General features: G+C 56.0%; 2 protein-coding genes across 5 annotated transcripts; one reads left to right on the top strand and one right to left on the bottom strand.

Annotated features, from left to right (window-relative positions):
- The first annotated feature begins 373 nt into the window (after nucleotides 1–373).
- On the top strand, nucleotides 374–5,345 carry LOC133341238 (transcription initiation factor TFIID subunit 11-like). Of its 4 annotated transcripts, none has more exons than XM_061549719.1 (6): nucleotides 374–505; nucleotides 1,719–1,841; nucleotides 1,929–2,009; nucleotides 2,278–2,365; nucleotides 3,759–3,855; nucleotides 4,438–5,345. In XM_061549719.1, the coding sequence occupies exons 2-6, from the start codon at nucleotides 1,756–1,758 to the stop codon at nucleotides 4,566–4,568; spliced, it is 483 nt and encodes a 160-aa protein (XP_061405703.1). In that variant the 5' UTR covers nucleotides 374–505; nucleotides 1,719–1,755; the 3' UTR covers nucleotides 4,569–5,345. The 4 variants fall into 4 exon arrangements, with proteins under 4 accessions (XP_061405703.1, XP_061405700.1, XP_061405702.1 ...); XM_061549718.1 differs by lacking the exon at nucleotides 374–505 and adding an exon at nucleotides 652–976; XM_061549716.1 differs by having other exon boundaries at nucleotides 1,719–2,009.
- Nucleotides 5,346–6,030: 685 nt separating this feature from the next.
- On the bottom strand, nucleotides 6,031–20,211 carry LOC133341182 (1-phosphatidylinositol 4,5-bisphosphate phosphodiesterase eta-2-like). Its single transcript, XM_061549636.1, has 19 exons — nucleotides 19,880–20,211; nucleotides 19,395–19,749; nucleotides 18,833–18,962; nucleotides 17,865–18,077; nucleotides 17,651–17,744; nucleotides 16,711–16,914; nucleotides 15,292–15,412; nucleotides 12,315–12,489; nucleotides 12,096–12,182; nucleotides 10,986–11,099; nucleotides 10,782–10,870; nucleotides 10,463–10,614; nucleotides 10,161–10,346; nucleotides 9,576–9,683; nucleotides 9,104–9,228; nucleotides 8,576–8,660; nucleotides 8,214–8,360; nucleotides 7,503–7,582; nucleotides 6,031–6,852 (listed from the first exon to the last, which is right to left on the bottom strand). The coding sequence occupies exons 1-19, from the start codon at nucleotides 20,121–20,123 to the stop codon at nucleotides 6,733–6,735; spliced, it is 2,829 nt and encodes a 942-aa protein (XP_061405620.1). The 5' UTR covers nucleotides 20,124–20,211; the 3' UTR covers nucleotides 6,031–6,732.
- Nucleotides 20,212–21,585: the final 1,374 nt, after the last annotated feature.

A 21,585-nucleotide genomic window follows, 5' to 3' on the forward strand; every position in this document is an offset into this window, starting at 1 on the left:
CAGAGACCCCGCCCCCCACAGAGACCACGCCCCCTCATAGAGACCACGCCCCCTCACCGAGACCACGCCCCCTCACAGAGACCACGCCCCCTCACAGAGACCCCGCCCCCTCACCGAGACCACGCCCCCTCACAGAGACCACGCCCCCTCACAGAGACCCCGCCCCCCCCACAGAGACCACGCCCCTCACCGAGACCACGCCCCCCCACAGAGACCCCGCCCCCCCACAGAGACCCCGCCCCCTTCCCACTACCGGAAGTGCGTCAGACCGTTTTTTCGGGAACACGCGGGAGAGGCCGCCATTGATCACGTGCGCGAACAGACGAATCGCGGTGCGGTTTGCTGCGACCGCTCGACACGCGCCGACCAATGGGAAGCGCCGAAGCGGGCGAGGGCGGGGCGAGGTGGGAGAGGGGGGGGCGGGGTGTGGGAGGGGGGCGAGGTGTGGGAGGGGGGGGGCAGGCGGCGGTGCAGCCACTCGAGTCGGCCTCTCGGCACCACGCCGGTGAGTCGGCGCCTTCTGCTCCTCCTGCTGCTGCTGCTGCTCCTCTCCGTTGCCTGTTGCTGTGTGCTCCGTCTCCCCTGTCGCTGCCTCGCGCTTGTGCAAGAGAATCGGGCTCGAGCCCCCCGACCTGGCGCCCCACGACGGCGGCCACATCGGGTGGCGTCTTCGGGGCGCTCTGGCGGCGCGACGGCCTCGTTCGGGGAGATTCCCCGCGGCGGGGCGGCACGCGGCCTGCGTGGCCCTGGGGGAGCTGGTTTAACACGCGGCAGGCTTTCGCCACCAAGATTATTCATAATAAACGTTTTTGGGTTTAGATCGCGTTATTTATAAATGTGTCGTAACCCTCCACCACCCGACACGGCCAATCAGCAAACAAGTGTCACGTTGACAAAAGGTTCACTGCTTTAGCCCACCGGTGTGTTGAAGCGTGAAACCACAACATTTACATTTTTTGAGTACGACGTTTCGCAGGTAATTACATCCAGCATCATCGGGCAATTCGTACTCAAACATTGTGAATGTTGTGGTTTCACGCTTCAACACACCGGTGGGCTAAAGCGGTGAACTATTTGTGCTGATTGTCCGTGTCGGGTGGTGGTGGTGGAGCTGCGAGACGCGCTTTCAAGAGCGATCTGCATTGTGAGGTTTTGCCAATTTCCTTGTTGAGGTACGACACGAATGCTGCGTGTGGGAGAAAACTGGAGAATGAGATAACGCTCATAGATCCACACAGATGGGTTCACGAACTCCGTTGTGATCTCTGCGTGATCGAAGTATAATGTTGAAGATCTGATATTTGAACTGTGACCTTTCGCGTTTAATGTCTCGGTTGGATATTTAAGTTGTGAGACCAGCGCTTGTCACGTGTTATGGCACAAACTTTACAAACAACCACACACATTTTGCTCAACCTCGCCACACCTTGTGTAACGATCCTCCGGACTTTTGATTTAAAGCTTTCGTGACTGCAGGGATTCATATTCTTGGTTCTTTCGGTAATGTCACGTAGAAGGGAAATATTAAAATAATACAAATATACAAATATTTTTATATTAATACAAAAAAATCTGTATTTGATCATTTCCCTTCTACGTGACTTTACCGAAAGAACCAAGAATATGATCCTCCGGACGTTAAACTTGTGTATATTGAATGTGGAACCCGCGTTGATAGCCCTGGCGCTGCTGCTGCTGCTGCTGCCGTGTCCGTGCAGGGCACAAGCCGCTGGTGCCCGCACGGAGCGAGCGGTGATGGAAGGCGCGGGCAGCGGAGCCGCGCTGCTGGAGGCCGCCGACCCCAAGGCCACGGCTCTGAGCGATCGCGGGGAGGAGGTGGACGCCAAGGAAGGAGCGGCGGGCGAGGCGGCGGCGGCTGCAGCGCTGGGAGCCGACGAGGAGGACCCGTCCTCGGACCCGTCCTCGCCCGCCGCCCGCGCCAAACTTGAGCGAGAGAAAGCGGAGCGCGCACGGCAGAAGCATGACGAGGACGAGATCCAGAAGATGCAGTGAGTGGTGGGGGTTTACCACTCGGGATCAGCTCAGATATCCCTCGCCACTGTTGTTGTCCGTGGCCTGAAATCCAAACTCAAGACTGGCAGATTCACAATACAGCACTGTGCCGTGCTCACTCACCAGTCTATGTAAATGGATACTGATTGTAAGTTCCGTGGTATTTCAATGTGGAGGTAGAATGAAAGTGGCACTGGGCAGCACTGTCGTATGCCCTCTTTGCTCGTGATGACGGACACGGTGGTGGTCGTGTGCGCCTTCCAGGATCCTGGTGTCGTCATTTTCGGAGGAGCAGCTGAACCGCTATGAGATGTACCGGCGCGCAGCCTTCCCCAAAGCCGCCTTCAAACGGGTACCCAGCCACGTGCCCTCACCCCACGTGCCCTCACCCCACACACTGAGCCTCCTCCACAGGTATAGAAATAATAACACCTCCCCATGTTTTGGGGCGGTGACGTCGCCCAGCGGTAGCGCATTCACCGCTTGTTGCAAAGGCTCGTGGTTTTAATCAAGCAAGACACCCTGTTTATTACTACGAGTATGTTTATCAAAAATACGTGCCATCTGAAGTTACGGTTAACCCAATCACAAGTGCTGTTGATCGGCTGCGTGTAAAACCTCTTGACGTTCACTCCCCACATTGTACATCAACATTGCCTGCAGTTGCATGAGGATTTCAGGTCATTCATTTTCAGTGGATGGCTGATAAATTGATGATGAACAAGTCAGTCCCAATTAAAATCGTAAGTAATCTATGTGACTGCAATTAAACCTGTAATCTATGTTCAAATACTAAAGTATTCCATTACAGAGGCACTGGTGTTGGTCATCCTCTTACCTGCAAGTCCTCTTATCCACACGGCAGATCTCTGATTCTCCTCCGTGCCAGGATTTGGAGATAGAATTGTCGCCGTGAATGTGATAAGCCCTCTTTGCTGCCACGTGCGTGCTTCTGGGTGGTTGACTGTGTCCCAGCACATCGGTGATGTAGGGTGGGGTAGTTGCCCACAGTAATAAAACAGTGTGGATCTACTGTGATAGTCGTGTAATATGGCACTGCTGCTCATTACCCGCATCTCTTGTGAGGGGAACGAGTCGCTCACATTGTCACTTAGTTATAAGATGAAAGTCTTTACATGCATCGGAATTTCTTAGGATTTTGTAGAAATACACAAGCCTGAAACTAATAAACAAATTCATATTTATGATTGTTGGGGTTCAGTGGAAATGTCCAGTTCTCAAATCTCCCAACTAAGACTGTCAAGAATTCCCATTCTCTAAAACCACTTTTTATATTTGTAGCTGTGGGGAAGCGTAACATCCGCAGCACCAGATGCGTCACTCCTGATGTGGTGTGAAATTCTCGCACACAAACGGATTCTTCTCCGCATCGCTTAAGCCTGGCTGTTACTTGAACTTAGTGTTCACCTCACATATTCTGCTGACGTGCAGGACAGAAAACAAACGAGCTCCTGCGTGTGGGCAACAGAGCGGAGGTGTTGCCCATGCAGCATGATTTTTTATTGCGGTGATGCCCGGTGTGGGTGTCCGTAACGTAGCACTGGCATGGAGTTCCCTCACAGCAGTGCGAATTCTCTCCTCTCCGTGATTCGCTGTATATTTACTAATAAGTGATCTGTCTTATTGGTAATGCTGAACATTTACCTGTGCTTGAAATGTATAGCTTTGTTAAACATTAAAAAGGCTGGCAAGTCGAGCTAATGTGTAATCGTGTTTGATTTCAGCTCATCCAGTCAATAACGGGCTGCTCGGTGTCACAGAACGTTGTGATCGCCATGTCCGGCATCGCCAAGGTGTTCGTGGGGGAAGTTGTGGAGACAGGTCAGCCCCATTCTCTCTCCAACACAGCATACCTACCCAGTTGGTAACATTCATTACAAACGCATGGTTAAAACCAGTGAGGTGAGACCGACACATCTTAATAAACAAGCAATATGTAAGGAGGTGGTGTATTGAAGTTTTCTGACAATTCTGACAAGTTTAACAAGAAAATAGACAAGTCTTGAAATATTGTAGCATAACCACATGTCTATCAGAACATGCTTTTCAATCTTTTAACCATAGTTATTACAGTTATTTTAAATCTTAAATGTAGTCTTTGGAACACAACCACCATCATCTTGGCCATTAATTGTGCTTTATCCGTCATTCTCAGAGAAGCGCACGTTCTCATGTTGTGGTTAAGCTAACCGCTACACCGTCACGTATTGAGGTACAACCCATACCTACTGCTGCCAGCCATGAAGATTGTCACCTGGTCATCTTTTAAATGTAACCTGAACATGTTTTTCAAACATTGAGTAAATTGTGTTTAATCCCAGTGTTTTATCCAGCGGATGTAATTGTATTTGTGCCGGCGTGCGTGCTTGCGTGCGTGCGTGCTTGCGTGCGTGCGTGGTGCAGCGCTGGACGTGTGCGAGGAGTGGGGGGACACACCTCCCCTGCAGCCCAAGCATCTGCGGGAAGCCGTGCGACGGCTCAAGGCACGTGGGCAGATTCCCAACACGAAATACAAACGGGTGCTATTCCACTGAATGTACCACACAACACCACCTCCTGCCACCTGTCCAGGGCAACGAGTAGACCGCCATCTACCAGAAAGAGGGGAGCATGTGCACCTCACGACAGCGTATGTAGCCTGCACCGAGCGCAGTTATGCGGCCTTTATTTAACTGCAGTGAGCTATGTAATGTTCCACAAATTTGACTGGAGTACAAATGCCTCCACCATTTGGTGTTCATTTACATTTGTCGAGCCTCAATGTGCAAGAGTTAGTCACACACCCTAACTTAGTTTACCTCCGTCAGGTAAACAAATAGGTGGCAAGATATGAAAGGTCATTAACACGACGTGTCGTGGCGTCGTGTTGTGGTAGACGCTGCGCTGCTAAACGTCCATGCCTTGTGTTGCTGCCCCCCACGTCCTCATCGCTGCAGCTCATGCCCAGCCTCCTAACTCATAATTTTGCCCATCGGACAAAGGGAGGCTAGGGGCCCCAGTTGGGAGCTTGGGGGGGGGTCACGTGCTGGGGGCCCGTACCTTCCCGAAGGATAGAGAAGGGGGGCGTGACCTGAGGTGGAGCCGGCCACGTCGCGGGAGTTATAAGCGGGGTGTGAACAGAGAGCTGGGCTGTTCTACCCCGGGATGAAGACATCAGCAGTCGAGTCGTTTGTGACCAGGCAGCCCGTCTCCTGCCCTGGCCACGCTGTGTAGTATTCCCCGAGTGTTCGTGAGATTGGGATCGGTGGTCACCACCCTGTATATAATGTTCACGTTGGTTGTTATGTGTTAATAAATAGTGTTGCCTTCAAGTTGAGTGTGCCTCAATTGAACCCACTACAGATGTAATACGCTCACATTTTTCCTTTTGTACAAGTGACCATTAGCTATTTCGCCATGAGCTGTTGCATATTTTTTACATGTAATATTTTTTTGTAAATTTCCACAGCCATTATGCCAGTCGCTATGGCGTCTGGCACAGTTGCCGAGGCAGCCCCTGTAACGCGGTCGTGAAGACAGTCTCGATAACAGGAGGTACAACATCGTCTCTGACGCAATCTCTATGACAGCCTTGACAGTCTGTAATGGTCACCATGGTGCAGTCGTTATGACTAAGTAGCGGCCACTGATGCCCTAGACAAGGTTGCTGTGACCCAGTCTGACACATTTTCTCTGAGTCGCTATGAGGCCATTGCTATGACACTTAGTGAGACCATTGCTATGACACTTAGTGAGACGAACTCTTGGTTTGACGCATTCGTGATGTGGTCACTGATGGCGTCTATCACAGCAGCAGCTGTTATTTCTAAAGGAAATTTACACAGACGTGACCTTGCACACACGGCCCAAAAACAGTCCACTGGCAATGAACAAACCTTACTCCAAACCACACAATACAGTTTATATTCCAATAATTTAATATACTTAATTAAAATCCGAAGTTAAAAAGTTTACAAATTACATAAAATCATACAAATGTATCTTACAGTCCTCTTACAACCCTAATTTAAATAAAAAAAAACACTTCCCATAAACCCTACTACCCATTGCGTACACAGTGACACCACAACAATGCCTCGCGGGTAAATGCTAGGACATTTAATCACGGGTAAGGTGTTTTGTGTTCAAAGCTCCATTTGCACATTCCCTTCATTGAAGCAGCTGATTAGTGCTCGTGAAAAACTTGAAGATAAGAGAGGAATTGGAAGAATGCATTGCCCTTACATCTGATGGAATACAATGCTCTTGGGTTCCGTATTGAGATAAAATCTGTCTTGGATCAGGGCTGAGAGCCGGATCGAAGTGTGTTCACACTCAAGGGGCGATCGGTTGAGGTCCAGGGTAGACGATTCATGGAAGAGAGGTCCAGGGTAGACGATTCATGGAAGAGAGGTCCAGGGTAGACGATTCATGGAAGAGAGGTCCAGGGTAGACGATTCATGGAAGAGAGGTCCAGGGTGGACGATTCATGGAAGAGAGGTCCAGGGTAGACGATTCATGGAAGAGAGGTCCAGGGTAGACGATTCATGGAAGAGAGGTCCAGGGTAGACGATTCATGGAAGAGAGGTCCAGGGTAGACGATTCATGGAAGAGAGGTCCAGGGTAGACGATTCATGGAAGAGAGGTCCAGGGTAGACGATTCATGGAAGAGAGGTCCAGGGTAGACGATTCATGGAAGAGAGGTCCAGGGTGGACGATTCATGGAAGAGAGGTCCTGGGGGTGGCTCTCATGCCGTGCCTCCGACGAGGTGCATCCCCCACACTGCATTCCCTCGATTTGCAACCCAGAGCTCGCATCAGGTTGGACGCCTGCCTCGCCTGCACACAGACGTACGTACAAGGACTTGCACGCGGCCTTGCACGCGGCCACGCGAGATACATGCACACACCAGGGCATACACGAGCAAGCGGCTGCAACTCCTCCACCTTCAGCAAGTGCAGTCGGAATTCTAACGCCTGCTAATTGAACTGTGCGATGCACAACCTATTGTGAAGCGTTCATCTAGCTATTGCTTATGAAGGCCTGTTACCACAAGCCACCACACTGAACCATCCCACTCCGGTAATAAGTGGAAACTTTGAATTCCAGGCGTGTATGGGTAAATGCAATCGTTCGCGAATGTAACTTTTAGGGTAATTAATTGAATGAGACAACATACGAGGGAGTGCAAACGAGACAAAAAATAACACGATTTCTCAATCGAATCGTGATCCCGCAATCAACGATTCGTTGAACTTAAGGGGGCTGGGGGTGTTATCTGCACACTCGACACCACACAAAGTAAAAAACCTGGTTCATTAGCATCTCAAGTCTTCATACTGGGAAAAGCCGATGAGGCACAGTGACTTACATATGGATGATGTGCGTGAAAACAGTGGGGAGACAATGCAATAAAAATCCGTGACAAGGGCATTCACAGGCACTGGGAAGAGTCACGCGGGAACACGTAGACGGAGCGCTCGCTTGCCTTGCCGTGGATCTGCTCAACGGTGACGTAAACAAAGATGGACGCCTCGCTCAGGCCTTCCAAGCGCACGTGGCGGTAACCTGCCAGGCGAGAGAGCATCAACCGGCGTGGAGCAGAGAGCCCAACATCAGCCACGGCGAAGAGCGTTGCGGCCCGGCACAGGCGGCAGAGGAAGAACAGTTGTGGCTCGACACAGGGGGGCATGGCGAGCCATCTGTGCGGAGTACGTAGGGTGTAGTGCATTAGTGTGGGGTATGGTTTCAAAGTAACTCGTGCACCGAGTTCGATTCCAAGTCATAGCTAAACTCGGTGGCAAGTGATATCTAAACTTTGGCCCGAGGCCAACCCAATGTACCTCAGCGTGGTGTAAACATCAGCACAGAGGAGAAAAGTGGCCGGGCATGGTGCAGGGGGTGTGCCATCCTGGCCTTTGTGGGTGCTCGCTTACAGATTTAATTTTCTCGTTTGTACTCGTGAGTGGTATATGCATGGTGAGTGGAATTCTGAGTGTCTGCTTGCTGCATGTTGCTGGTGAGTGGTGTGGATATGGCGAGAGGGAATGTTTGGTGAGCAGTGTTTGTTGGTGAGCGGTTGTGCGTGCTGTGTGTACGCTGTGTGATGCTGTGTGTGGCGAGTGCACTGTGTGTGTGTGTTGTGTGTGGCGAGTGTGCTGTGTGTGTGCATGCGCGCGCTGAGAGATTTAGCACGAACCAGGCAGGATGCTGGACAGGGCGATCGTCTTCTGTCCGATGAAGTTTCTCCCAATGGGGTCGTCGTCCCAAACCACGAATCGCACCATGGCCAGCTCCGGCATGTGGATGATAAACACCAGCGTCTCGTCCCACAGTGGCTGAAACCCTGAACACGGCACGCACAACGCGGCTCGTGCACCGACAGACAAATACGCAGATCCCCCGTGGAGCCTTCATGGACTGTCTGTGTATGATGTGTGTATGGTGTGTGTGCGCGTATGGTGTGTGTGCGCGTATGGTGTGTGTGCGCGTATGGTGTGTGTGCGCGTATGGGGTGTGTGTGTATAATTTGTGTATGATTTGTGTGTGTTTGCTCCTTGCCATTATCGTCCACCACCCTGGTGCGCCGCACCGCGGAGTCGACCGGCAGCCCCACCACCTCCACCTCCACGTAGGGGTCGATGATCTGAGCGCAACGTGGAGATGCATCGTGCACAACACTCACGCCCCGCACTCACTCACGCCCCGCACTCAAGCCCGACACATGGTCAGTCCCCGTGCTTCCATTATCAGCGCTTCACGGCTCCTCTCACAGGCGAGGCGGGAGCGTGCGAGTGAAGAGGCATTGCTGCTCTTCACTGCGGACCCGTTCTGGGCCTGGTCGCGGTGGCCTCCCGGGCTTTGGTCTGCAGGAGCCGAAAGCTGCGTGCGTGGGAGTCGCGATCTTGAATTTACAAAAGCGTCGCTTTCCCGGAGTCTTCATTTCATACGTAGACTCTCATTATTCCCCTGTGACCTACGGGGGGAAGCCTACGTATGTGACAGAGCATCCTTCTCCAGGGCAAGACGATTTAACGGAGATTGTGTTGCTACCTCCACTCCCCCGTGTCTCTCGCGGCGTGTCCTCACCTCGTCTCTAGAGGGCAGCCGCGAGACGGCGGGCTTGGGCAGCCGCTGTCCGCTGATGACGCGCACCGTGATGTACGTGCGAGCCCGGCCCCGGGAGGGATCGTCGCTCAGAGGGTTGAAGTGGCCTGAGGGAACAGGTCAAGGGTCGCGAGTGGCAGAGTCTCCGTGTTAGCGTTAGCGTGAGCATTGCCGGGCAGGCCCCGAGCCACCTGTGGAAATTCCACATTTCTTTTGCGGGGGCGATCTGATCTTAATAGAACGGCCAACTTGAATTCACGGGAACAGAGGGAAAGCATCGAGAGCGGGCCAGCGACAGAGCGCAGAGGCACCGCGAGCTGAATGTACTGTGTGATGCTCGTTCCACAACGTGAAACATGCGGTTAGACAGCCCTTCATCAACCCGCTGCTGGATGAGGGCCTCCCCACGCCGTGCAGTCGCGCTCACACGATGTTTGAAAAGGATAACACTCACCCGTGCACATCTCAGCCGGCTTCAGGACGTATCCACAGTTCCCATTGGCTGCAAATTTTGCTCGATTGAGCTGCATGGGCCGCCCCTCCGTCTGGTAGTTGAGAGAGACTGGAATGAAGGGGAAGCGCATGAGGTCACTCCCAAGGTCACGGACGTCCCTTGCGGCATTTACCTGCCGTCACTGCAATCTCCACTTTCCAACAACTGACAGCACCCTAAGTGGAACAGAAGGTATGCATTTATACACACGTACTTTCGTTTTTTCAGCAGTGTTCTGGATCGGAATGTTCGGCCAATTCCATTGTAAGGAGTGATATTGCATGTGCCCATAGAAATCCCGTGTACACGAGCGAATAACATTAAAATCTCCACACAGGTGGATTTAAGAACTCGTTTACACTGTGCTACCATCTTCTGGCCATCTCACAACGCACAGGGTTTTGGGAGTTTCACAAAACGCCACGTGATCCACCAACCCCTGCCTTCAAAGGTCAGCGCGTCGCAGACGGCGCCGCCACGCTCGACAAGAGTGAACCTGGACGCGGCGAGGGCGGCGTGCCGAGAGCCACGCCGGAGCCCACCCACCCATCTGAGTGCCCGCATTCCAGAACGGCTCGGGGCCGTAGTTGCTGGAGGACACGCGGTGGGCCGAGGGGTAGACGCGGGCCAGGCGAGCGCTCGCGAACGCCGCCAGCTCCTGCGCGCGTTCCGACGCCAGCGCGGAGGCCTGCCGCTCCGCAAACGACGTCACGCTCCACCGGGGAGGTGGCCCTGGGGCGAGACGGCGGCCGTTCGGCTCACTCGGTCGGCAACGTATGGAGCCCCCGTCCCTCCGCCCACGGACCCGGGCACCCCGGCGCAGGCCGGACCCCACGCGCGTCTCTCACCGTGCGAGCCGACGTCGATGGCTCCTCGAGCCCGCGAGCACGCCGTGAGCTCGGAGAGGGCGCGCGACAGGCACGGCGGGCGGGTCCGCGGGACGGGAGGCCCCGCGCGCGGGCTCGCCTCGCCTCGTGGCTCCCGCCCCTGGCACGGGGAGCTGCGGGGGAAGGGACTCGTTAACAGCGTCGGCTGCGACCGCACCGAGGAGCGGTCTTTTGCTTTGCCGTTCCTCAATCGGGGCGAACGCCCGTGCGCGCGCACGTACGCTCGTGCGTTTGCCGTGCTAGTTGACGCGCGAGCCCCCTCCCGCTTGCGTCCTCTGACCTGACGGTGTAGGCCACGGGGCGCTTGGTAGAACCCGGGAGTTTGTCGCCACAGCTGCTGCCGATTGCCTTCTCGCGGCAGTTCTGCGCCTACGGGCGACACAGTTTAATCGCGAGAGTGGGGCGCAGGGAGGTGCGTGTCAGATGAGAATGAGCGGCGGAGGCCACGCCGGTCGTGGTCGCCGTGGCGAGAGGCTTTGCTCACCTTGCGCCGCGGCAGGAGACCGAGGAGAGAGCGGCTGCGGCGCACCGTGGCACGCCCCTCTCCGTGCGCCGCCACCTCCTCGGCACAGGGGCACACGCCAGCCGCACCGCCTCCCTGCCGTGGCACAGGGGAGGCACTGGAACAACGTGGCGTGTGGGGAGTGTGTGTGGGGTGAGTGGGGGAGTGGGGGTGTGTGGAGGTGTGTGGGGGTGTGTGGGGTCTGAGCTATGGCAAGCGTGTGGAGTGTGTGTGTGGGGTGTGTGTGTGGTGTGTGTGTGTGTGGTGTGTGTGTGTGTGGTGTGTGGTGTGTGTGTGTGGGGTGTGTGTGTGGTGTTTGTGTGTGGTGTTTGTGTGTGGTGTGTGTGTGTGTGTGGGGTGTGTGTGTGGTGTGTGTGTGTGTGGTGTGTGTGTGGTGTGTGTGTGGGGTGTGTGTGTGTGGTGTGTGTGGGGTGTGTGGTGTGTGTGTGGTGTGTGTGTGTGTGGTGTGTGTGTGGTGTGTGTGTGTGTGGGGTGTGTGTGGGGTGTGTGTGTGGGGTGTGTGTGTGAGGTGTGTGATGTGTGTGTGGTGTGTATGTGGGGTGTGTGTGTGGGGTGTGTGTGGGGTGTGTGTGTGGGGTGTGGTGTGTGTGTGTGTGGTGTGTGTTGTGTGTGTGTGTGGGGTGTGTGGGGTGTGTGGTGTGTGTGTGGGGTGTGTGTGTGTGGTGTGTGTGGGGTGTGTGTGTGTGTGGTGTGTGTGTGTGTGGTGTGTGTGTGTGTGTGGGGTGTGTGGGGTGTGTGAGGTGTGTGGGCTGTGGCCAGCGTGGGAAGACCCCAGCTTGACTGCTGACAGCATATGGCCGGGGCCCGTCCCCCGCTGCGGGAGTTCACCGCGTCTCATGCACATCGCCACAAACACCCCGCGTGCTCCTTGGGACATCTGCACCGTGAGTATAAATCACGTCGCGCCCTTTGTTGGGTTGGGCACAATGTGGCCACGGCCACCACGCACGCGGCACACCGACGACGCCCAACTTTATTCCTCAGCGCGGCCGCTTCACTTCAACCGCGTGCGGTGCGGTGCCACCTCACCTGGGCACGGTGCCACCTCACCTGGGCACGGTGCCACCTCACCTGGGCACGGTTCACGCTCGTCTCGCTCTCCAACTCAGCGTCTTCCACGCCGTCCACGCCCTGCGTTGTCACCGAGATCTTTTTACCCTGCGCTCCCAGTCACACCCGCCAGGCCGTGCATCTTCACTACCATCGCTCATATCACCACTACCATCGCCAACAACATCACCGCTATCATCGCCAACAACATCACCGCTACATGTCATTTACATACCTCACCTTCAGCAAAATCTTTCCCATGAGGCTCTGTGGCGAGGGCCACTGTGCATCATCAGCTGTTGGAAGGTCAGAGGGCAGCAGAAGCAGGTCTCCCAGAATGCTTTGCAAGTAATGGGCCATTTTGTCTTGTTGAGCCAAACTGCAGTGATTCTCCAGGGAGACGATGACCGGATATCTGAAAGTGAAGAATGGAACGTTTCACCACTGTGCAGACAGCAGTGGGGAAATCTCATGAGGAACATTTCCGGACTTTGTTCCATTGTAACAACGAGACGGGTCAATGGCGGTAGGAATTCGGAGAAACTGGCCTTTAATTTTCATCATCCAATTACAACCAACAATTCCGTATTCTAAACAATAACGCCGATCAAGTCTTGCCACCGACACAGAGCGGCGAGAGCAGACAGCCTCTCTCAATTTACTGCTCGATAAATACCACTTCACGCCATGCAAGTCACGGGGGTTGTTTGACCATACTTCACCACAGTGGTCGGCGCCGCTAGGTTCGTAGCGCCGTACACGGAACGTTGCCCCCCAACCGAAACGCGACTGACTGCACATGAACAGGAATCCAAGATCCAGTTCACGTCCGGTGACCGCACTGCACAGAACGCATTTAATTACTAGGAAATGGGGTGAACGCAACCATTCCCACTGATACGCAACAACTTAATCTCGTAAACAATGTCACAGGGGCCCTTCACATCAATCATGTGGCCGTGGGATGACAGGAGGGAGCCGAGGGATTTGGATGACACCACAGCTGATGAGCCCGATCCTGCGATTAGAGAATCCGATGTCAACAGAGCACATTGACATCGGTGAGTTAAACGCCCAGATTTTATCCTGTTACGGAAATCTTGCGTCCCATAAGGGGACTTTACAGGACTGACGCAAGCCGGCTGGTTTGTTTCAAAGCAGATGTGAGACCGCCGCGTGACAACACGGGGAATTCCGTCGGTGTTTGTTGCGCTCTGGCAACGCTCGACGGGGAGGAGACTCAGAAGGGGGAAGCCTCCAGAGCGAGGACTCTCCAGGGCGGCAGACGCCGCGCGGACTCCGCACGGACTCCACACGGACTCCGCACGGACTCCGCACGGACTCCGCACGGACTCCGCACGGACTCAGCACGGACTCCGCACGGACTCCGCACGGACTCCGCACGGACTCCGCACGGACTCCGCACGGACTCCAGCACGGACTCCGCACGGACTCAGCACGGACTCCGCACGGACTCCGCACGGACTCCGCACGGACTCCGCACGGACTCCGCACGGACTCCGCACGGACTCCGCACGGACTCCGCACGGACTCAGCACGGACTCCGCACGGACTCCGCACGGACTCCACACGGACTCCACACGGACTCAGCACGGACTCAGCACGGACTCCGCACGGACTCCACACGGACTCCGCACGGACTCAGCACGGACTCCGCACGGACTCCGCACGGACTCCGCACGGACTCCGCACGGACTCCGCACGGACTCCGCACGGACTCCGCACGGACTCCGCACGGACTCCGCACGGACTCCGCACGGACTCCGCACGGACTCCGCACGGACTCCGCACGGACTCCGCACGGACTCCGCACGGACTCCGCACGGACCCCGCACGGACTCCGCACGGACTCCACACGGACTCCGCACGGACCCCGCGCGGGGTCCGTGCGGAGTCCGTGCGGAGTCCATGTGGAGTCCGTGCGGAGTCCGCGCGGCGTCTGCCGCCCTGGAGAGTCCTCGCTCTGGAGGCTTCCCCCTTCTGAGTCTCCTCCCCGTCGAGCGTTGCCAGAGCGCAACAAACACCGACGGAATTCCCCGTGTTGTCACGCGGCGGTCTCACATCTGCTTTGAAACAAACCAGCCGGCTTGCGTCAGTCCTGTAAAGTCCCCTTATGGGACGCAAGATTTCCGTAACAGGATAAAATCTGGGCGTTTAACTCACCGATGTCAATGTGCTCTGTTGACATCGGATTCTCTAATCGCAGGATCGGGCTCATCAGCTGTGGTGTCATCCAAATCCCTCGGCTCCCTCCTGTCATCCCACGGCCACATGATTGATGTGAAGGGCCCCTGTGACATTGTTTACGAGATTAAGTTGTTGCGTATCAGTGGGAATGGTTGCGTTCACCCCATTTCCTAGTAATTAAATGCGTTCTGTGCAGTGCGGTCACCGGACGTGAACTGGATCTTGGATTCCTGTTCATGTGCAGTCAGTCGCGTTTCGGTTGGGGGGCAACGTTCCGTGTACGGCGCTACGAACCTAGCGGCGCCGACCACTGTGGTGAAGTATGGTCAAACAACCCCCGTGACTTGCATGGACTCCTCACGGCTCTGCAGCGTGATGCCTCCGCCCATTGGAATGTACCGCCAGCCATGGCCCTGGGCGCTCTGCACCTTGTTCACGTAACCTGCCGACGTGCCGGGACTGCACGCTGCCGCCGCCGTCGCTCGATCCGAGCGGGACGGCCGCTCGCTGTGGCACCGGAGCTTGGAGCGCGGGGTGCACGGCTGGAGGGGGGGGGGTGAGGCTGGAGGGGGGGGGGGGGTGAGGCTGGAGGGGGGGCGTGAGGCTGGAGGGGGGGGGGTGAGGCTGGAGGGGGGGGGGGGGGTGAGGCTGGAGGGGGGGGGTGAGGCTGGAGGGGGGGGTGAGGCTGGAGGAGGGAAGGTGAGGCTGGAGGGGGGGGGGGGGGTGAGGCTGGAGGGGGGGCGTGAGGCTGGAGGGGGGGGGGTGAGGCTGGAGGGGGGGGCGTGAGGCTGGAGGGGGGGGGGGGGTGAGGCTGGAGGGGGGGGGGTGAGGCTGGAGGGGGGGGGGTGAGGCTGGAGGGGGGGGGGGGTGAGGCCGGAGGGGGGGTGAGGCTAGAAGGGGGGGTTGAGGCTGGAGGGGGGGGGGGTGAGGCTGGAGGGGGGGGTAAGGCTGGAGGGGGGGGGTGAGGCTGCAGGGGGGAGCGTGAGGCTGGAGGGGGGCGTTCACTCACGGGTTGTGGGTGAAGGAGTGGGCGCCGATACACCGCAGGACGTCCTGGAAGGGGATGCGCGTCGTGAGCGTGCGCCCGTGCGTGACCATCGGCTCGCCGTCCGGGCCGTCCCAGCTGTCGACTACGGAGGTCGTTTCAAAACGCGACAGGAGAGCGAGCGCACGGTCTGCTATGCCCGCTCCGCCAGACACATCTGTGACATTCTCTCCGCATCTTGCGCAGACCACTGACTGAAGATAGAGACTTCACGTCAAAGTGCGGAATGTGGATATTCCTCCGTTACAACGGCGTCACGCTAAAATCGGGCCAGCCAGATTGCACGTTCGAATTACTAACAGACAGAACAGAACTGACTCTATCCCCCCTATTGGCATCCCAGAAGAAGTGTCCGTGCCATTCGGCTGCAGCTAGCACAGCGAACACCACCGAGTTCTCCTCTCCTCTGCTCGTTGCACGCAGAGTGGAAGAAGCCTCCTCCCTGGACAAGAAGTGAAAAGTTAATTTGTTTGACCCTGGTAAGAACTCAAGAAACCAACATGAAACTCAATTGCGAGATTGACCTGGGTCACCAAAGTGACCAGCTCAATACAAATGAAATACATAATACAACAGGGTTTTCTGGGTTAGATCGCGTAAAAATAAATGTGTCGTTAAACCCGCCACACCCGACACAGCCAACCAGTAAGGGATGTCACGTAAACAGAACGTGCCAATATGTTACGAGTACAGCACACCGTATGTTGGAGAGCAAATCCACAACATTTACAATCTGAGTACGACGTTTCGCCAGTAATTGCAACTAGCTTCATCAGTCCACCTCCTGTCTCAGTACCGCGTTGAAGCAAATAGAAATCGGCACAAAAACAAGTGTCACATGGGAATATTGCACGAACATAAATCAATGTTAAATTCTCTGTAGCAGAAGTCTGCTGAGACATTATCTTTAGACCGATCTTAATGTAATTATAATTAAGTTACTGAAACATTTAACAGACATAGGGTGACTGTTGCACGAATATGTAACCAGACGTGGATATACACGAGTCTAATGCACCCTGCAAGTGAAATTATCGCAAAGAATGGAGAGCTCGGCATCAAATCGCGGTTTTCATGGCAGAGCAAGCGGGGACGTTGTTTGTGGATTTCCACAGGGAGTGAGAGCCGTGTGAGCGCTTCGACCTCGGTAGAGAGGAATTGATATACCTATGCAATTTTCACTTCTATCTTTATTTATTTAAGTGACTTGCTTCACCTTTTCTCTATTTAGCACTCCTATAGTGTCGTGTGTTGTTGTTGTTGTAACTTGTGGACCCCACCCCTACTGGGGACATGTGTTAAAGAGGCTCATAGCTCATCGGATTCCTCCTCCAGTCTCAACAGAGATTGTGTTTCACAGCGACCCCACGCGCCGTTCGGTACCTTCCACACAGCGGCAGCCGGCGCGCAGCGCGCTCGCGTACGAGTCGGCGCACGCCCGCGACGTCACCTGGTCGCCCGTCAGGTAGGTGTTGTGCGAGGAGGCGATGCAGTAGCGCGTCAGCGGCAGGCCCATGTCCTGGTGCACGGAGCTGTGGGCCGGGTCCACCGCGTCACCTGCGGGGCCGCACAGGTACGCGGTCAACCCTGCTCGCGCACACACAGTTTGCACCGCTAGCAAACACAACGACGGCAAAGACGGCGCCCCTAACCCCAACCCCTAACGGCGCGGGGAGGAGACGCTTATCATTGCCAACCAGAATTACTCGTGTTCAAAAGCAATTGTGTTCAATCAACCTCAAACTGATCATTCTAGAGATGTCTATTTGCATGAAGCGTGACGAATCAGAGCCTTCGCTGCTTCGGGATGACAGCTCATGGTTCGTGAAATGTTCGTTCATGAATCCTGTATTCTCTCTCACTGCCATTAGCCGAACATCCATTCATAAAATGATATTACCCAAGTGATAACCTGTGGTACAAAAATAATCCAACACAATGTGGAAATAACAAGTGTGATCGGACTTTACAGGTAAATCACACAAGCGATGTTTGCAAGCTGGGGGGTGTAAGCTGGGTTTTAGAGGATGCCGACCAATGTTCACAACAAATATAACCCGAGACTCCCACACACAGGTGCCGCTTCAGCTCAGCAAGTACAACTCAGATTCACTCTGCAACGTGGCGTCTAACAGACTGAGAGCAAGTGCTGCTAGAGCACACCAATGCAGGACAGCACAGTTAACACACCTCACCAGGTACTACTCAATTTGAGGCCGAGTCGACCGAGGGCAGGCCCAGGACCGGTTTGGATATTCGTCACCAATGTTGGCTGTGAGTGAGAATTGAACTCGGGTTGCCACACGCACGCACGCACACGCACCTTCTAAGCTCAGGCAGCCGTGCCGTCTGTTTTCCGCATCTGGCTCCACGCTGTCGATGATCTCCAAGCACATCGCCCTCGTCACACCGGGAACCTGGGAAAAACAACTCTCCGGTGTAAACCGTTTGCGTAAACAAAATCCGTGTGGCATTCGCCACATTGAAACCAGCGAAGCGTACGGATAAACGTTCTAATTCAGCGCACGTGACCGCACCTTTTGTTCTTCCGTCATGAATCTGGCCAAATCACCGACGTTCCACAATGGTTTACGATCAAAATGTCCACTGGCGTCCGATTGCCACGGCTGCGTCTTGTGAACGTGTCTGTTCATCAGCATGAGGAGGTCGCGACGTGACGACATCAGAGCGTAGAACGACGAGAATTCCTCAAACGATAAAAACCCTCGATCGTTGTCCACATCCGTTGCCTGCGTGGCAAACAAAACACACGGGCGCACGCGTCACCGAGCGGAGTTGTCGACATCGTCTTTCCTCGCGATCTCCCGGATGTTGAGCGCCACTCGTGAGCTGGGCACCGCACCGGGCACTCTGTGCCACGGGCATTTCTGCGCGGATCCCGGAAGCGCGAGATGATTCTCCGTACGTCGCCAATCGTGATAATCGGAGGTGCACGGAATGCTGACATTGGGAGCAAATAATCAACTGATGAGACACGGGTAGTGCATGGCCAGAAATTATGGAAAAAACTATGTGGTCGAGGTAAATATACACTTTGGGGGTGATCTGATTAAATAATTGTGTCACTACGTCACTCGTTTTGCTCATGTTTATCTTGAGCCCAACTTTGCAGCTTTATTAAGTTATTCAATAATTTCCTGTCGTTAATTTTCATTGTTGTTAAAATGACTGTGTCCTCAACAAATGTGGCATGGTTAATATGATTTACATTTATGCCTTTATTGCTCTAATCCAGTAAGCAAATAATAATCTTCGAACGTTGCAGAGACGAAACTTTGGCCGCAACCCTTTGCTCGTGAGAAAAATTAGCAAGTTGAATAATCTTCGCCAGAGACGATCTATCCACTGCTGGACAAAGGCTTCCCCAAGCCGCCAACATCTCCCATGGTGTCGCGATGCGGCAGACAGAGGGAAAGGGACGGTGCGTTAGCGAGCGGGAGACTTCGAGGCGAAAGGGAGAGGGCGGCGGAGGCGAGGGTCGCACCTGGATGAGGTCGTGCAGGCGCTGCCGCGACAGCCGCAGATTCAGGCTGCTCAGCAGAGCGCGGACCTCGTCCAGCGCAAGGCGCCCGTCGCCGTTCCTGTCGGCCGCGGCAAACGTGCGCACCAGGAGCCTGGGGGTCACGTCAGGGAAGATCTCTCCCTGGCTCTCCCTCTCTCCGGCAAGCAACGCGTCCAACTCTCACTCACCGCTCGCCACATTCACCCCTCATTCACCTCTCACCTCAATCACCTGATATTCACCTATGGCCACATTCAACTTGCCGCATCGTCCTACACAGTCCACACAAACTATTAACGTGACATCGCACACTGTACGTTCAACATTTCACCGTACAGCCCGTGGAGGCAGTGTTGTTAGCGAGCGCCTGGCAGGGCCGGCACGGCACACCCGGCCACCTGCATCCCCATTTAAGTGTGTGTCAACCTCGGGGAGGCACAGGACAGGTTTAGATCTCACTCGTCACAGATGCTACGCGCACACACACTGCACACCTCTTGGCTCACACACACTCGCACACGTGCCGTCCGAGTGGGTCGGATACTGTTCATGGCAGTGAAACGTGGGCCCACTGCTGGGCGAGCCCACATTCATCCCGGCCATGATCATGGTGAGGCCCACACGCCAGGCCAAGGCCTGCTCTCGGCAAGCGGTCATCAGAACCAGCGGTCCGTCGACGGCTCCGTAGAAAACGCTGAGCACGCACGTCGAGTCGGGCTGCCCGAAAGTGCCACGGCCGCCCGCCGTGGCCTCCCCCGGGCCGAGTGCGGCGTCCACCCCGGCACCACGGCCTCCGCAGAAGTCGTAGGGAGCGAACGTCGACACTTCTGGATGAAAGTCTCCGGACGCCGCTCCGACGGGCCAGCCCTGCCGCACCTCCCGTACGGCGTCGATGCAAACTGCGGGGGAAGAGCGACACGCGCGCACGCGGACGATGACGGCGAGGCGCGCGTCACGCGCGCGTCACGCGCCCGGTCCAGAGTGGTGGTGGTGGTGGTCGTGCGTGCAGCTGGAGCCTGCGGCACGCACTGGCGGCCTTGTGGCGCTTGCGCGAGGGGCGCCAGCAGATGCGTCGCCGGCTCTGGTCGAGGTAGAAGACGCGTGGCACGGGGTGCCAGGCCAGGCTGTGCCAGGCCACGGCACGCGAGCCGGGCCGGAGCTTGAGCATGGTGGAGCCGGCCTGCATGACGCTCAAGCACCTCTCCACTGCACAACAACCCGACAGCACACCGCGTAGCTTGCCAACGCACTTCCCCACCACCAAACCCACCATAACATCAGCGTACGTGCCAAGAAGCTACGCGCAAGGTACACAAACATCACATTTGTGTGGAAACGTAGGAACACAATGTTTGCCAATCACCATCTCAACGCCTTTGCAATTGTTTCAATAAACGGCGGTTGCTGCCTTTGAATTGGACAAATTATGGCCACACGTCACTCAGGAAAGTGGCGCGTTTCAAACTCGTCTATTGTTACACATGTGGAGGTGTTTGGGCCTTGAGTTTGAGACCAGAACACGTGGAAGACAATAAAAAAATGGCCGAGACTCATCTGAAGCGTGTCCCTGTCTCATGACGGGGGAGTTCATGCCAAGTCCGCACCGTAACCCGATGCAACGTGACTCTACGGTGGGCAGAAGTGACATTTAATAAGTGCTGCCACCGCAAAGTATGCAGGCATCGTCAGCCGTGATCTATCCACTGCTGGATGACGGCCTTTCCCCCGCAGCCCCCCTCACGGTTCCGCGATGCCAGTCAGCCGGTACTCCCCCCCCCCCCCCCCGTGGAGACGAACGCGGCAGTGGCAGCCAGAGGAGCGGGACATGCGGCCTCTCCAACCCCCGGGAGTGGCGGCCACTGGCGGCTGCTGCCACCCGAGGCCCAGCCGCTCCCTGGCAGGGCCCGCGCCGCGATTCGTTTTGTGCCAAACGAGAGACGTGGCCCGGGTTTGGGGAAATACCGAGCGCTGGGGGCCGTGGTGAGATCTCGGAGACGGAGTGAATGCCGGACTAGGGCCTCGTGGCTACAGAGTACGCAGGCGGTGCAACTGCGCCGTAATCCAGGCGCCGAGATGCGTGGAGGGAGGCAGAGAGTTGGACAAGGTGGGTGGCCCCATTGAATGCGTGAGGAGGCCACAGGGCCGACGCCGGCTCCGCTCCACCACTGGGACCTCCACGCAAAGCCCTCCGTGGCCACGCTCACGTCCGCCTGCAGCAGCAGCAGCAGCGGCGGCAGCAGCAGCAGCAGGGCGACTCTGCCCACACCCGGCGCGGTATCACCGCCGCAGCAGCAGAACCACTCACAGTTTCCCTCGAAGCATCCCATGTGGAGCAGGCGCTGTGGTGGGCGAGCACGCAGCGGGGGCCCGTGGTGCCATGCGCCGCAGTCACCGCGCGGGCCACGCGGGGGCGCTCGCGACCCCCTCCCCCTGGAGGCCCCCACGAGGCCCCAGAACGCGGCTCGGCATTTGGGGCTCAGTGGGCCACGCGGCTCCCCCCAACACCGCGATTACGACGAGAAACAGTGATCGCACTTGGCCACCATCCACCACCCCCCTGTGAAAAACATTCACACAGCTGTATAGCCACTATTCATCTTCCTCTAGAACAACAGACCAACCTATTGTTATCGCTTACTTTGTGAAGTTGAATAAAGAATGTTAATGCAACACCTGGTTTTTCAGGTTTGGTGACATATTTGAAGTGTAGATAAAATGAGTTGGCTGGTTTGGCC

The sequence above is a fragment of the Lethenteron reissneri genome, chromosome 11 (genome assembly GCF_015708825.2).
Source record: "Lethenteron reissneri isolate LAM-NWPU_2019-01 chromosome 11, ASM1570882v1, whole genome shotgun sequence".
Classification (NCBI taxonomy): domain Eukaryota; kingdom Metazoa; phylum Chordata; class Hyperoartia; order Petromyzontiformes; family Petromyzontidae; genus Lethenteron; species Lethenteron reissneri.

Excerpts from the sequence above, each read along its gene's own strand:
- LOC133341238 (XM_061549716.1), top strand. The coding sequence starts at position 1,756 with ATGGAAGGCGCGGGCAGCGGAGCCGCGCTGCTGGAGGCCGCCGACCCC. Across the intron at positions 2,010-2,277 it reads GACGAGATCCAGAAGATGCA|GATCCTGGTGTCGTCATTTT; the intron begins GTGAGTGGTGGG and ends TGCGCCTTCCAG. Across the intron at positions 3,856-4,437 it reads GGGGGAAGTTGTGGAGACAG|CGCTGGACGTGTGCGAGGAG; the intron begins GTCAGCCCCATT and ends TGCGTGGTGCAG.
- LOC133341182 (XM_061549636.1), bottom strand. The coding sequence starts at position 20,123 with ATGGTGGGTTTGGTGGTGGGGAAGTGCGTTGGCAAGCTACGCGGTGTG. Across the intron at positions 12,490-15,291 it reads CACTCCTTCACCCACAACCC|ATATCCGGTCATCGTCTCCC; the intron begins GTGAGTGAACGC and ends CTTCACTTTCAG. Across the intron at positions 8,661-9,103 it reads GGCTGCCCTCTAGAGACGAG|ATCATCGACCCCTACGTGGA; the intron begins GTGAGGACACGC and ends CGTTGCGCTCAG.